Source organism: Pholis gunnellus, assembly GCF_910591455.1.
Source record: "Pholis gunnellus genome assembly, chromosome: 18".
NCBI lineage: Eukaryota > Metazoa > Chordata > Actinopteri > Perciformes > Pholidae > Pholis > Pholis gunnellus.
In genome coordinates, this window is record NC_136545.1 from 3,755,891 (window position 1) to 3,772,922 (window position 17,032).

The 17,032-nt window shown below is 41.9% G+C and overlaps 1 protein-coding gene across 1 annotated transcript in view; it reads left to right on the forward strand.

Annotated features, from left to right (window-relative positions):
* The window catches only part of tcf4 (transcription factor 4), a 203,065-nt gene that overhangs the window by 123 nt on the left and 185,910 nt on the right, over positions 1-17,032 (forward strand). Inside the window, exons 2-3 of the mRNA XM_079178494.1 lie at positions 285-323; positions 4,132-4,204. Coding sequence (XP_079034620.1) covers positions 285-323; positions 4,132-4,204 — 112 coding nt within the window. The remainder of the gene's footprint in view (positions 1-284; positions 324-4,131; positions 4,205-17,032) is intronic.

Here is a 17,032-nt window from a genome sequence, read left to right on the forward strand (position 1 = left end):
GCGTAAATATGAATATAATAACTCGTGTCATGACAGCTACAAGCCGTAGAAGAGCATGAACGCGGCTTCTTACAGCGACCACTGTTTTACATTTTCTAACGTAATGACTTTTAAACCTGCTTATTTACACTCAAGTGTTTTTTGCACAAAAGTGCGTTTCACGTAGAGTAACTTGCAAAAAGAAGTCAGTGCCTATTGTTTTTATTTCTTTTTTGTAATTTCATTTCTGTGTGTGTGTGTGCAGAGACTTGTGATGCTGCATTGGTAATTTTGTTGTCTTATAGATGCGAAACAGCGATTTGAAAATGTTCCCAACATCCATGGTAGTATATCTCATTTTAAGTCCTTTCTTTTTTTTTTACTTTTCATATGTAACCTGCTCTTTCTGCTCTTGATAGGATTTAGAAAATGTTATTTGTATTATTATTTGTTCTGTTTGTGTGTGCGTGTGTGCGAGTTTCCAGGCTGCCCCACGCGCTCCGCACCACGTCGTACACAGAACGTTAGAGGCTCGGTGTAGAGTGATGAACCTGTGTGACAGAGAGACAGACAGACAGTCGATCAGTCAGTCATTCAGACAGTCAGACAGTCAGTCGATCAGTCAGGCAGACAGATAGACAGACAGACGGACGGACAGACACACATGCATGCAGCCGAAAAAGAGAGACTTGTGTCACACTTTCTCTCCGCGGTCGAAATGTTCCCGCAGCAGGCTGTTCTCTGCTCAAACTCCTGACTCCGTTTGAAAGTTTGTGTGTGTTTTGTTATTTAAAGGGACAGCCTGTGTGTTGTGAACTTGACGGACAGGAAATAGTGCCTAGTGCCCCCCCCCCTGCTCTCCTCGGCCATATTTTCTGCGCGCCTCTCTCCTCTCCTTTCCTCTCCTCTGGGAACAACTTTGGTCTGAAGAGGAGGAAGAAAAAAAGCACCCCGAAATTAAGAAAAGAAAGAGAGACGGCATGAATATAGTGATATAAAAAAAAACACATCAGAAATGAGGCTAGTGATGCAGAGTGAGGCGCATGAGAGAAAAATCCCCAATAATTCCCATGCAATATTGTAAATTCCTGCAAGAATGTTAATGCAATAGACAAATACGATCACACCTGAGGCCTGCACACATATGCTATATTTCATACACATATGATATATTATGTGAAATTATTAAAAGAAGGAGACTAGAGCTGCAGCACGAGATGCAAAAACAGGTCTCGTTAATGTACCTTTCCATCTCTATTGTGATGTCAATGCTGTCATCATAACAGAGTTGAGGCCTACGTGCAGTACAGTTCACACTGTAACTGACCACGTAGGTGTGTTATAGAAATAGTTTAAATATTTTTTTAGCTGGAGATTGTAATTCAAAAGCTCTCTAAAGAGCAATATGCCGACACAATAATCCCCCATAGATTAATACGACAATATTGTTGGTCTGTTATTGTGAGCTTTTATAACACGCTGCATAAAATAAGATCGCTGTTGTATCAGAAGTGGGAACTACAGACATATCAAACGCCTCTGTAGCAATATTTTGATTAAATGTATGTGCTGTATTTGCTATTTAGACCTGCGTATATCATAAATACATTGTTTAAGTCCTTATAGAAGTATTATTGTGTATATTAGTACACTAAATGTCAAATAAAATAACTGTAAACTCACCATTTGGTGGCACAAACAAAGGCTTACAATAATAGAGATAGAAAGATAATTAATTTCATAATTGACTGCCACAGACATATGTAAGAATAATATAGAGATATTTTTAAACTGTTATAGTGTCCTTCAATAAAAAACAAAGCATAAAATAACAATAATATTCAAAATTGAGAACCACATATCAAGTCTCTATAGGAATATTATGATGGTATAAATATACTATATTGTATGTGACAACATTATATCCTTGTAATGGCAGACACATACTCTCATGTCAATATAGGAATATTATAGGATAATAATTATGGACAAAAGTGCAAAAAAAAAAGAATTAATCACAAAATCTATATTTAGTAGCTCTTGAGTTCCTGGGGTGTATCATAGTAATATTATGGGTATTTAGGCTGTGTTTGAATTTCAACAGGTTTCTAGAAATGTCAATCAGCCCGTCTTAAATTATATTTCTTGAATAAAATAATCAAACAAAGGAGGGCAGCAGCAGCAGCAGCTAGAATGTGTCTCCTCTCATTATAAACGCAGGTCGGTCGCATTAATTTATGCGATCATCTGTCTTTGCACGCCCACAAGCTGACACCCGTAGCTCCGAGTGGTTCGACTGGGATATATCGATAGACCTGCTGATAATCACAATTAGATCCTCCATCTCACAAGCGTTCGTTCCCTCTTTGTTCGTCGCGGCCGCGAGGGAGCAACCTCAGTATCCAACATACGCACTTACAGGCCCCACAGGCTGAATTCAGAGAAAATGACAGATCGACTATTTATTGTTTGAGTCTGGGTTTAATTGACTTATATTATTGTCTGTACAAAAAAATAGAAAAAAAGGAAATCCCTCAAAACTGTAAATCCAGAAAAGCTTTTATCATTTGAAAGTGGGAAGCTCAGAGCAGGGCCACCATCAAACACGCCGACGCACAGGCCTGCTGTTTATCCAGAGGGGTCAGATGATGAACTGTTGTCTTGAGAGGCTTTACAGTAGCTCGTACATTAAAACAACAGGAATCGGTATTCATCTTCCGTCTCTGTCTTATCGTGGGCTTTCTTTCCTGTAGATGTGTAGAGCAGATGATAACTAGTTCTGATGATTATCTCATATGTTTAAGTCAGATATGAAGTAGATATGAAGTGTTTCATTTCCAAACTGAGTTGTCCAACATTCGGCGAAAGTGACACTTTAGAATGAATACGCATTTATGATAAGTTGAGCAGGTGATTTAAGTAATCCTGTTTATTTTCTACGAATGCTGAATGTAGAATTTGATTTCTTTCTGCTTTCCCCCCAAAAATGTTCCCACAGTGTTTTGGAAAATGAACTCTTCATATCTGTGTTCAGGTCTGAGCTGTGAGTCTGTGTGACCATTAGGGCCGGGTATCAAAAATGTTAAATTTATATATTTTTGTAAATTTACCATGCCAACTGTTGCTTTTAAAAAAAAATGTAAATGTAATTATATACTTTAAAGGGCAAAAACTGACTCGTTAAAGGAGTTGAAACACAAAGTAAAGGACTTGGACCTGGTTTGGGACCCGTAGAAACTTGTCTTTGAACTTGACTTACCTGCCTTCCTATTGGATTTGACCCGGGTATCTTTCTGGGACCTGCATTCTCATGGGAAACAGGATTTGTCTGTCATAATGTTGAACTTGACTGTGGACTTGTTAGTCATGATTTGGGACTTGTTTGATTTAACTTAGTTGTGACTTGCCTGTCTTGACTTTGGACTCGATGCGTTACATACCTGTCTTGACCTGGGGCACGACTGGACTTGATATGGGCCTGGACTCAGAACTTGTTGGATTTCTCTTTGAGCTTTACTCTTGATTTACCTGTATGACTTGACCATGGACTTGTTCTTGATTTGGGAGTTGACTTACGACTTATAAAACAGTGACCTGTCCCACCTCTGCAGGCAGTATAACCATGGTCAGATTTATAATTTCGTTGAGTTATTTTTTTATCTTTTCCTAATTTCAATCAAAATCTAGCAATTTATTCTAGCAACTCACACAACTGCTAGTACTTACAAATATTTGACATTTGAAAACTTTGAAAAAGATATTTATAGAACATTATGGCATTGGTACCAAACCTGAACTATCCGATCAGTGTTAGTATTGGAATGATACCCAGTGATACCCAGCCCTAGTGATGATGGACCGTTTGTTTTCTTGGTAAATATCCACAAAGAGTTTCCTTCCAAAACGTCATATCTAATATGTTAAAAGCCAAAAAAAAAGATCTAATAAGATGAAAATAATGAACATTGAGCAACCATTTAACCAAAGACATTTCGTGTCAGGATTGTAACACATTTTTCAGCCAAATGCTGTCCCGGCGTTTTGGAATGAAGCTTTTCATGTGTAGCTGCAGTGATGTTTCTGTAGAGATGTGTCTTGCTGTTCGCAGTGTCAGTGCTCTCGGAGGTAATGTGCGCTCTGTTTGTCTTGTAGATGTTTTCCCCTCCCGTTAGCAGTGGAAAGAACGGGCCGACCTCCCTGGGGAGCGGACATTTCTCCGGCTCAAGTACGTCAGCTTTCTCCTTTTTTCCCCCTCCTCCTTCTTCTCATTTTTTTTCTTTCAGTCTTTTCCCAGCCTCCTCCTCTCCTTCCCCTTACACCTGCTCACTGCTGCTTCGCTTGCTGTTTGAATTTTCTTGTGGGTAACCATGTTCTGTTCATGCAGATGCAGTTTTCTTTCGGTTTTATGCTGTTTTTGCTTTGTGGATTACTTTTTTTTGAGGAGAAAAAGATGAATATTTTTTTGTATACGCTATAACTTGCTCTTATATTCTCTGAATACTGAGCTGGTTGCTGTTTTCTGTTCAAAATGTTGCAAAAAATGTTGCATGTTGCTTAATCAATGAGGTGGTCTGGTCTGATTACATGCTTTGATTATGGGTTAGTCTCTAAAAACGTACCTGACTGTCAGCCACAGACCCATTGATTCCTATCGAAGAGGTAGATCAACAAAAAAATAGCTAACCAAATATGGTTTTAATTTTGAAATAATTCTTCCTAAAATAGCTGGCCACCGTAGCTTTTAGCAAACACTACTCAAACAAGGGAAATTAGTGCATTTTCCAGGGACTATATCAAACAATGGATTTATACCCACCGGCTGCTTGCTTTTGACCAAAGAGTTTCAAGGTTTATTGTGTTCAAATCATCCGTAACATACCTGCATGCTCTGTGCTGGTGTAGTTTGTAAGTGTTTTGTTTCCGCTTTACCTCATAGTACATGACGTATGAACGTTGGGATGGAAAACACAGCCATGAGGTGATGATGTGATTTTTCAAGTGTCTGTATTTTGGGGCAACAAGTTTATTTTTCAGCTGCTCAAGTTCATTCCTGAAGGAGACTTCCTGTTTTTCTGATTTGCTGCCCTCATTCTTTCCTGCCCGTGTGTGTGTTGTGGGGATCGGTTCACTGTTTTTTTTTGACACAGTGGTGTTATTGGTGTCAAACAGGCACAGTTTGGTTTCATTAGTGGTGCAACATGGTTGCTTTGACTTTGATAAGTTAGATCCATGAAGGTTAACGTGAGTGAGTTGGTAAAGTTGCCTCATGTGTCAGTCGGTGCCATTCATTTGTTCATTCATCCAGTTGGTCTGGAAGTCAGGGAGCAAAAGAGTCATTCTGTAAATACCCATATCCCCAATATCTGGCTCAACTTGTGGACCGAAGTCTCATTTATCCAGTCATATGCTCACTGCTCTCCAAATAAATGCATCTTTGCTAAAACCGTACTATTTAAAACACTTCTAATTCGTCCGGACGAGTACCACGTCTGTGCGAGCATGAGACGGAAGTGGCAAAAGTGTTTTAAATAGTAAAGAGTTTGCTGTTTTGCTGTGCCATTTACTTCAACTGATGAAGGATTTACCTTGTTTTTGGACTCTCTATTCAACGTGGAGGTATGCGAGAAAAGTCTGAAGAATTCAAAGTAACAAGGGGTTAGTAATTGATAAACAGGTGGTAATATTAGGGGGTAAAGTATTTCTTTAAGCCTTCTCACTCATGGCTGTGTTACTCAAACTGGACTTCCTCTATTGAATTTCATGTCTCCCCGGTATCTAAAGCAGCTCCTTGCATTGTTTTAACACAGAGCTGTTTTCCAGCTTAGTGAGCGGGTCAGTTGGTGGCTCAGTGAGTTAGTCAGTCAGTAGGTGGTGAACATGTTGGTATGTTCATGTTTTTATGTGCATATACAGTATGTTAAGGGCTCTTTTAAGTGCAATTGTCCTGTGATGTTTCAGTGTGACCTCTCTTGAGCATGTTCCACCTTTACTTTGATTGCTGAGAGCTGTTGTTGTTTTCCATATACATGCTTATAAAATGTAAAAAAACATGTCGGCATTGTGCGTTTCTGCAAACAACGAATACGTTGAATGTCGATGTTTTTGAATTCGGTCAGAACATGTGACGAAGTATATCAAGTAAGCGTTATTGAAAGCTACATTGTATAGACATTAGTTTAAATAACAAGAAAGCTCAATAAGGGTTGGTGGGAGGAGAGTCAAACACTGGACTTTCACCCAGGAGACCAGTGTTTGTGTCCTGTGTGAAGCCCAAAGTAAATGTTGAGTTTACGCTTGTTGCATAACGTTACGTAACAAAGATGGCTAAGGGTTCTTAATTTAGGCTAGTTAAGTTGTTGCAGTTGTCATGTTATTATTTGAATGCAAACAGTAATATTATTCTAACCAAGTAGTTTTGTTGAACCGTAACCTAACCGATTGTTTTACAACATTAACCACGTGGCATTGTGCGTTTCTGCAAGCATCATACGAGCCTGGTATGAAACGTATATTTATGAAATGTATATATGCTTCAGAAACATCGACATTTAACGTATCCGTGGTTTACAGAAACGTCAGCATTTTTTTCAGCGACTGGGTTGCCTAGTGAGATAAATTATTGTTGACAATATTTACAATTAGCGTGTGACAGACATGACTTTTACACTCATGATATGATCTTATATGTATTGTAGTCTTTTTAATACAAAAGACAGATTGTCCACTTCTCTCCTGCTTCTGCTTGCTCTATGGTTGGTTGTACAGTTCTATATGGTACCTCATGTATTTTCCAGCATTCTATCCTACTACTTGTGTGTGTGTGTGTGTGTGTGTGTGTTCTGTTCCATAACATGCTCAGTCTGTCCGACACAGGCTCAACCTCTGGAGGATGCTGCCTTTAAAAAAAATATATTTTCTGGAAGCTTTTCACAGAAAACAGCCGGGTCGTCTCTGTTGCTCCCGCTCGTGTTATTTGCCGCTAAACGGCGTTTCGGAAGCCATTTTGTTTGTTGGCTGGAAAACAGAGAGATGCCGAGACGTCTTCTTTGTTTACTGCTTCGTGGCGCGGTTGTTGTTGTTCGTGCTCTGCGGTTTCGGTGGAGTTGTTTGCTCCTGTGCCGCGCATACAAATGTGAGGAAGGACGACACATGTTACAATTTTTGGGAAGAAAAAAGGCCGACTTTTTGTAGAATCTGTGGCGGTTGTTGGGCTTCGGTTTGCTGTGTCGAGTCGTATCGTCATTTTGGGATTGTTGTGTTTTTTTCTTTTGATACAGGAACACACACGCATGCACTCATCCCTGAACACAAATCCCACTCTGTTTCTCGCACACACTTCTAAAAACCCACATGTACAAGATGCAAAACACACACACACACACACACACTGTTCACCCCTGCTGTGGCTTTCTGCAGGCCTCGGCATTTTGATGAGCCCGCTGCTGTTTGTGAATGCAGCTAATTAGAACTCTATAGACCTACACAACCATGAGAGCAGCGGTTTCCAAAGGCTGGGACGATGCCAGAGGCTGGGACCTGCCGACACTGAACCGGGGTCCACACACACGTGTGTTTAGTTCAGGTTAATGACTTTTGATTTGGAGAACCTAAAGAAATTACATTCAGAGAAACCGGAAACATCATACACCTCCTGTCCAGTACTTTCTTCTCATTTGTTTTGAACACTTTAATTTTCCTGCATGAGATTAATTTATCTTATCTGTAATATTGATTTACTTCTTAATGAATTCATTGTAAATATTGTTTTACATTTAAAAAACAAAAAAACACAGCAGCATTGGCTCGATGAATGATTTGGACTCAGGAAAAAAACACTCAATATCCACCAAGGGCCCCCAAAACAATTGGACCAGCCCTGGCAAGGGTCAATCAATACTAGTACAGACGATTTACTTTCAGCTTCATATTTTAAACTAGTCTTTTAAATCAGAGCTTCCAATTCATTCAGTTTGTCATGATGTCATGAGAGCAGGTGGGCTGTATGTACAGCATGATGTGATTAGGAGGTTTCTTTCCAGCAGCTGCATGAGAAGGGAGACAGCGGGACAGGACTTTGACATATTGAATGCTATAATGTGACCAGTGAACGGTCCGGGCGGTTTTCTGCCCAGTTGGGCTACTTTTTGTTTCATATTGCGGCTAAACATTGTTTTGGGTAGCTTCTGATAATTTAGGTAACTTTTTGGGTCATTTGATCCCCTCTCACAGATAGTGAGGTCACATTCAAATGAATGGGCCCCTCTGCTGTATGATTGCGATCGATGAGGCACTGAGTTCAGCAGGTTCGGCTCTACCCCAGTGATAAATGTATGCATGTGCATAAAAGAGCTGAGTGGGTATAGGATGCTGGAAAAAATCGATTATATGGCAAAACGTTTTTCTGCTTGCGTGAGATGGAATGTGTTGATGTATCGATCAAATAACCACAGAAACAAGCTTAGCAAATAAATCATTAAGTACAAAAAGCATGTTAACTAAACTTTCGAAGCATCATATCTTTGTGTAGGCTGTAACATTCCTCAAATGAATACAGTACAACTCAATGTCATATAAAAGCTATACATGAATTCTTAAACTGACAAAAAGCTCGCTCCACAAAACAAAAGAGAGGGAGAGCAAACAGTAAAACATACAACCCAAATAAATACTTAAACAAATATTTGTTTCATTAGTGGTAGTTAGATTTTAGATTCATATTTTACTGTCAGAACTGGAACCAGACATCTGAACGCGACAACACAGGCTTCTGTTTAAGATACTGTGAAGAAGAACATGTTGTTGCACTGTGGGGTGAAGCTCAACTAACCCTTCAACATAAAAAAAGACTAATGTGCAAATTGATTCAAGTGACAAAGAACCAGACGAAAAAACTAAAAGGAAACTCGTCTTGGCATCTTTGGAAAATGAACCACATGTATACATGTCACATTTTCATTATTTAGCTGACGTCTAACTGCATATTATCTGAATTACTCAATATGTAAGGGGACTAAAGTTGGCAACCACAGTTTCAGTTTTGGCAACCAAAGGCTGGCAACCTCTTATAAAAGTTAGCGTCGAGCCCCAATCCTTCCACATCGCAGCGAGTCAACAGTCTTTTAGTCAGCAAGCTAGTCTCACACACACCTCTGGGACTCCAGAGTTAGTTAGTTAGTTTAATAAGAAGAGCAAAGTAATGTTTTGCCTTATAAAATATAGTCTAAAAATAAAACATCATTCAAATCAGTAAATATGTCGTCAAAGTAATGGGGTTGGATACTCAATACCACACTAAAGCGCAGTGATTTTTATTACATCCTCTCTTTAAATCCCCTATGGTCTTTTAAGCAGAAATTTCCAACCACAAAGAACACAGTTCGTCCCCGAATAGCTTCAGAATGGGCGGAGGTTGCCAAACGGGGTTAAAGAAGACAACATCAACGGCAAAATTAGAACATAAAGGAGACAGGCGGCTGGATGGAAGCAGGAGACACAGAAGCCTGTAAAGATAACACGTGGAGAGGCAGAGGAATCCAAACGGTTTGAGGATTTAGTTTATCTGATGCTTTTGAGAGCGAGTAGAGACATTTTTTTTCTTCTTCTCCCAAACATGTCTTCATGTTGAATTAGAATTTTGAAAATGACATCCTTCACACAAAGCTGTGAATACATTTTTTGGGGGGGGTTTTGAAGCGCTCTCCTCGTTCCGTGTAAGTCTTCGTATTTTTGGGGGGCGCCAAATTTGCCGTAAAAAACCCACAAAAGCATCTAAACATAAACGACGCACAATCTCCCCACGAGTCCCCGGCTGACACGCTCAGCCCACGGTCATCGCCAACCAGGAAGTGGATTAGGCGTTTTAATTATTGGGAGATTTGGCCATTTTTGCTGTTTTATTTTGGGATCATCCCTGGAAAAGATAATGCACACTTCAAACTCTGTGTGTGTGTTTTTCTAATCTCCTCCTGGATGGAGCTGTTCAGCGAGCGGCTTCACTCTGCCAGTCAAAAAACGCTGCCATCGTGCCACCCGTCTATTTCAGGTCTTGGCTGGTTGTGGTGCTTTTTTTTTTTCTTTTTTAAACACATAACCTCTCAGATCCGCTGTTTGTCTACCTGTCAATGGTGTTGGAAGGGGACTGAGGTGCGTTGACGTGTGTGTTCATAGAAATAATGAGTGTTGAGCTTGTAAATGTGTGACTGACAGATTTGTGTGTGTGTGTGTGTGTGTGTTTTTAGTTGGGAATAACGGGGGGAAGGGAAGGGGGGCTTTGGGGGCGGGAGGGCAAACCATCCTCCCCGTTGCCATGGAACATAAAGTTGGCAACGAGAGATTGAGGAAATGTTTCCTCAAGTGTCAGCAGAAAGAAACAAAGAAAGGGAGGAAGGAAGAAGGGAAGGAGGAATGGAAAGCTGAAGGAAGGAACAAATTAAAAAAGAAAAAGAGGGAAAGGAAACAGGGAAAGAAGGGAGGAGGGAAGAAAGAAAAAATGGTGAAGAAAGAAAGGAAGGGTAAAAGATACGAGGAAGGTAGGAAAGCAAAGATCAGAGGAAGAAAGAAAGGACATTAGGGGTGAAAGAAGAGAAGGGGAAGAGATTCAAGAAAGGAAAAAAGCAAGAGTCAAAGGTAAAAAGAAAGGAAATTAAAAGAAAGAGAGAAGAAAGGAAAGAAGGAAGAATGGGGAAAAAAGGACATGGAACTCGAAAAAGTAAGAAAGGAAAGAAGTAATGCAAGAAGGATGGATCAACCAGTGATAGTCAGCCAAGGACGTCACGCCGTATCAGCAATAATTCAATTCAAACTGATAAATGAACCCAATCATGGCTTCTATCAGACTACGGTATTTGGCACTTGTTGAAAAGAACATATATAAGTATAATTGAAACTCGTACAGTTCAGTGGTTGTCGTTTCAGTGCCGCTTCCTCGCCCCCCCCACTTTCACAAGTTCGACACAGGTCAGTGGTCCCTCCCCTTCCGCTACCTAGCAACGACGGCCACCGTGGAGGGCGAGAAGAGTCCAGCCTTCCACACTCTTCTGCTTTTTTTCACTGTTATGGGTACTCTTGAGTGTGCTGCATTTTGCCATACTTGTCAGTGTGAACGCACTCAGGCACTCAAAACTAAAAAAGCAGGCGTACGTACAGAAGTACGCGAAGTGGGAGACACAAGAGTTTTGGACGTTTTAGCTCTGTGGCACAGAGGAATAGAATATCAGGCTATGAATATACACACAAAATGCTTGTTGGTTTCTGCCCAGGATTTGTTGACAATAAGATAAATATAGAATATCACCAGACTTAGAAATAAAGACGACTGTCAGGGAGACGATCACAAAATCAATAGGTTTTATCCTGTATTATTTTTCGGGCCACCGTCCATCTCCTCCTTTTTTCTTCCTTTTCCACGTCAAAGCCGAAGCCACACACACACACACACACACACACAGAAGAACACAGCAGCCTCTGCCAGCGAGCTTCACGCATTAGCAGAGAAATTTGGGCAAAGGATAGATACAGCCCCGATGGCATGCCTGATTTTTGTTCCTCTAATTGGCATAGCTTATTAAGTCACAGTTCACAGCGGAGGAAAAAAACAAAAAACGGGGATGCTTTAATAATCCCCCCCCCCGTTTGATTTGATGCACTTGTACCCAGACAGATAACGTGCTCCAACGCGGCGAGGCCCCCCCCACCGCCGCCACCCTCTTGTCTCTATCGAGTCAAATCTGCCTCTGTTACGCCTGTCACTCAAAAAAAAAAAACACCCCGGCTGATCGCTTTCAAAATAGAGATGGAGAGCAGGAGCCAGTCACTTAATACCCTCCCGCCCTCCCCCGCCCACCCTCTCTCTGCCTCCGAGGCTGTTAAATTGTCTTGTTTACCCGGCAAGGAGACGCAGAACGGCTCACAAAAAAAACACCCAACCATGCTCTTAATTGTGGTGCGGATTAGGGATTAATAAGCGTTTTTAGCCATAATGGCAAATATTATTGGCCCCATTTGCTTTTCTAATGCTAATAATGACTCCACTAATAATGGCAGTGATTTCAAGGTTAGCGTCTGTGAGAACTCTGCGTGGGTTTGTGCTTTTTCAATATTATTTTTCCCCCTAAAGCTCAGGAGATTGACGTGCCGCTTGCTTCGACGGACCGGCTCGCTACCGAGTCGGAGCTCCATATGTTTTCCCCGAAGACGACGCTGAGATGTGCTGAGCTGTTGAGTTTACATGTTCTTCTGTTTTGGTTTCTTTAACTTGAAGTTGAATCAAGTTGAGTTGTTTAGTTTGATTTGATCCTATTTTGTGTGTTAGAAGTTTTGCAAAAAGGTGCAGGCCCCCATTGACCCCCTTGTTTGTGGTTGTTTGGTTAAACTCAAGTTTATTCATGAGAATTGATTTGTGACAGAAGGGTACTGAAATGGAATGTTTACAGGATGGTAGTGTGGCCTGCTCACTGCCGAAAGCTGGAGGCGAAGATTTCGTCGGGATTAACGGGGATGGACGGAGTTGGAAAAGAGAATATTCAAGGTACAGCTCAGGTCAGGACGGTTTCGGAGATGAAGTGAGAGAGGCCTTGGACATGTACAAGGGAGAGATGCCGGGTGTGTTGGGATAAGGATGCCAAAGATGGAGACGACGGAGGAAGACGCAAGGGAGAGATGGAAACAGTCGCTGTGGCGACGCCTAACAAGAGCAGGCGAAAGAAGAAGATGTCCAGTGCGAGTTTTCTAACTAAAACTTAGCCCAGGTTTAACTTGGACACCTAGATGTCTTTTGAATTTCAACTTACTAAGCCAATACTTACTTGGCTCAAGAAATGTCAACCGTAATAACTTGATGTCAAAGTCAGCGAAGAGAATGAAATATAAATCATGTTTTTGTAGGTTTTGTTTCTCCGATTTTCCGTTTTGGACGAGCGTGCCAGCAGTCAGTGTTTATATCTTTTGTTGCCTTGAGGCGCTTTGTTATAAGTTGACTGAATGTTGACAGACAGCCAGTGCTTAATTACTGGTTTTCATCTGATTTTTGCTGGAGTCAGAAAGGGACTTGTTTTTAGAAGCATCTGTTGCACACCTGCAGCAGGTTACCTGCTTGATTTGTATGTTCAAAGTATAATCCAGTCATTAGCAGTGGAGAGTGGATAGGAAGACAGACAGACTATGTTAACAATGTCTCTATCAGCTATTTGTTTTCCACATCTTCTTTCAATATTTAACAATGCAATCCTGATTATTGTTCTCAAGTTTCCTATTTACCTCACAATTCAACCGGACAATGTTATCATGTTGGCTGTTTACGGTCAGAAACATGTGATACATCTGTCCCACAATGTCATTTTAAGTGGACATAGAAGTTGCGGAGGGTTACGAGGAGCAGTTTGTTGATGTTTGCGATATCAGCGGAAGAATTATATCCCAATTCAAGAGTTGATATTTCGGGACGTCGACTTGTAGCAACTCTATGTTTTGAATGAGCAGTGGCCCGAGAAGATGACGTCCCCATTCTTAATCCCTCCCACTGAGCTGTTATTGGCTCGGTTGTTTCTCCAAGTGAGGGATCAGCTGGCAGTGATTGCAACACCAGACATAGAACGTGGGGAGAAAGGTCTGGATCCAGGCTACATTGTAATGGCCAATAGTTAGCAACCAGCTTGCCTTGTGCTCACAGAGACGGAAGTTAAATAAAGATGGCTGCCAGAGGAGAAGAATAATCTGGGTGATTTGTGTCCAAGATTTCACTCCACGCTGTGTATCTGCAGGCCAATGCAAGTAGCTATGTTCTAACACGGTGCCTTTAGGTGGGTTCCTAATTCTCTTTCAAAACATACCACTGATTCACAAATTTGTGTTGAAGTGAAGTAACAATTTTGCTGAAAGAATAAAACTTGACCACGTTTGAAAAAGGGAACAAGACCGTAAGTCATTGTCGGCTTTACTTGTTGAAAAATAGGAGTGATTCTCCACTTCCACATTTTGTGTTTTGTTTTTTTAGCCATGCTAGTGGCTAGCTAGCTTCAGTTAGATTGTCCACTGCTTTGGCACATACAAAAAATATATCTTAACACCTGCCCTGGGACTACAGATGAAAAATAGCCCTTTTGTCGAACTCTGGCACATTTACAGGAATGTTTTATAAATGTCCACTGTCCCTACCGAATAAACAAATTAAATAAAACAGATGGTGATGCAAACAGGAAGTCCTCTGTAGCGTACGCTGTCTCATTTCAGAGACCGGTCGGTCCAGCCTTCGCGGTCGTCAAAGGACGTGGCCGACGTAGACCGCGAAGGCTGGGTCCTCTGAAGGATGCAGCCGCTGAATTGGGACATAGCTATTGTGAGCATTAGCATGCTGCTGTTAGCCTTTAGCTCAAACCTCCACTCTCTTTTAGCTTTGTTCAGTTATTAGCATAGACTATATATAAGAAGTAGATGTAGTCATCGTGACGTCACCCCTTGCTTTGTGGACTTACGTTTTGAAGCCTCAAGTTCAGTGATTTTGCCATCGCCATCTTTGATTGTGGCCATCTTCATGTTTTTTTTCGCAACCAATGAGTGGAGGTTACCATATTTGGAATGTGGAGGAGTGACGTAGAGACGCGGTATACGGCTCTGGTTGCAGAAACTACCTGTCAATCACAGTAAGCCCGCCCTAAAGCATACTCTGCTTTATGGTCTATTTGACTCTAAATGGACCACAATTTACTAAATGAACATCATGCTGTATTGAAGAAGACTTGAAACTAGAGATTGAGACCATAAACTCATGTTTACAATGTTTACTGGGGTAAGAAATCAAGTGAGAAGTAGAGTCATTTTCTCATAGACTTCTATACAATCAGACTTCTATTTGCAACCAGAGGAGTTGCCCCCTGCTGGTCAGTAGAGAGAATGCAAAGAATGCAAAACTGCAAAATGCAGTTTTAAGAAACTTCTACATTGGCTTCACTCGGCAGAAGCAGAGGTTGCCGCCTGATTATTATTTATATTCAGCGTGTCAGTGTCTGTTTCCTTTTGCAGCTCAGTCACACACACAATCTGCTCATTTCCTCTTCCCCAATCACCTGACTGAATACCTGACCCCCCCATGGTGAAGGTGTTGTCCTCCATCTCCAGTATCTTTTGGTGAAACCTCACCCCCCCCCACCTTCACCGGTAAACATCCCTTCTCTCCTCTCCGCGGTCGGTCTGTGACGTCGGCGAGGTGTCGCGTGTTCCACCGCTCGCTCCTCACACCTGTTCGCTCGTACCGGCGGCGGCACAATCGCACAACCAGCGAGCCTAATTACCCGGGCCTTAAAAAATAAAGAGACGGGGGAACGTCAACCAGCCTGCCTGGCAATTACAGCGGCGCTCAACACCTCTCCGCAACAAACACCACTCCAATTAGAGGCAGCCAACTTATTCTGGGAGGCGGCAGTGTGTGTGTGTGTGTGTGTGTTTATGCTTGTAAGTGCAAGTGTGTGACAAGCTAAATTGTTCAGGGTGTGTTTGTGTGCGTGTGCGTGAGTGTGTTGGGGGGGTAAAAGTGTGGCTAAAGTGAAAGCATAAGAGGTGTGCTATGTGAAAATGGTGGCTGTTAATTGAGAAGACGACGGTCTGGGAAATCAAACGTGACGCAGTCGGAGGCCGCTAATTCCGCCCACGCCTTCGTCCTCTCGCCCTCCTCTTCCTCCTCGCTGTCTTTTTTTTGCCCGATCACTGCTCTCCCTCCTGTTCTCGTCATCCCGACCCCCTCTGCTCTTCCATCGTCAGCCTCCTTCACTACCTCCTCATTATTTTATCCTTTTAACTTCCTTCCCCTCCTTCTTCATCACATCCTCTTCCTCCTCCTTCTTGCTGTTTTCACCCCCATCACTCCTCATCCATTCCAGCTCTGCTCCTCTTCCTTACAGCCTCCTCTTCTTCTTCTAACTACTCATCATCTTCCGGCATCTCTTCAACCTCACCTTTTATCGCACTCCACCTCCTTTTTGTCTGTCACAAACCTACTCGTCTTCCTCATCAGCCTCCTTGTCCACCTCCCTTTCTTCTTGACTCTGCAGCCCTTCATTCTTCTGGCTTCTCTTCATCTTCCTCCTTCTCCTTCTTTTTCCTCAGTTTCAGCTTCTATGTTTCCTCCTCCTCCTCCCTGCTCTTCCTCTTCACTGTTTTCTTATCAAATTCTTTGTTTTCCTCCTCCATCTCAGCATTGTCATCTCTTCGTTCCCTCTTCAATCTCCTTCTTTCCCCCCTCTGTTCTCTTTATTCCTTTTTTTCAAATTCATTCCCTCCTCTTTTGCCTCTCCATCTAAATTCTGTCCTTCACTTCTATTACCTATCTCTTCTTTATCATCCCCCCTCCTCTTCCTCTCATCACTCTCATCCAGTCTCTCTCCCTTTTCCCGCTTTTCCTTCCTCGTCCTCTTTGTTCTCTTTCGGTTGCTCTCTCTTTCTTCCCCTTCCACCCATTCACCTGCCCCCTCTCCCTCTTCCTCCTCCTCCCAGCTTCAGCTACACCAGCACACTGTTGTTGACACACATATTGTCCTTGTGATGTTCCATGTCACTAGGGTGATCAGATCAAAACAAACCAAATGTGGGACAAATGTGGGGCATGTTACCAATGCTGAGAGGGAGTCTAACATTTTGATATGTCTATCTAACTTTAAAAATAAATTCTACTCTGCCCCTTAGCTCGTAGCATCTCTGTGCTTCTCCTTCTGGTTAAAGAAGTAGCTTAAAACTATGGTGGTTACAGGTCACTGTGTTGCTTCATGTCGTATTCCCCAATGTGAAATAAAAAAAAATTACTTTACAAAAAAACTAATTCTCAAAAAACTCAACTGTATTGTGTTTCTTTGTGGTAGTTTCCAACATTCTGCCTACATTTTTACTCCCAAACCCCCCCCTTGTTGGGCGAAGTGTAGCAAAGATGCTGACAGGTGTGCAGTTTGATTGACAGCCGTTGCGGCTGTCTTCGCAGCGGAGACTATATAAGCCAGATTTCCCCGGAAGCGGTTTGCCTTTCTCAAACTAAAGCCAATCAAAATGCAGGACAGTGCCTGAATACGTGGGA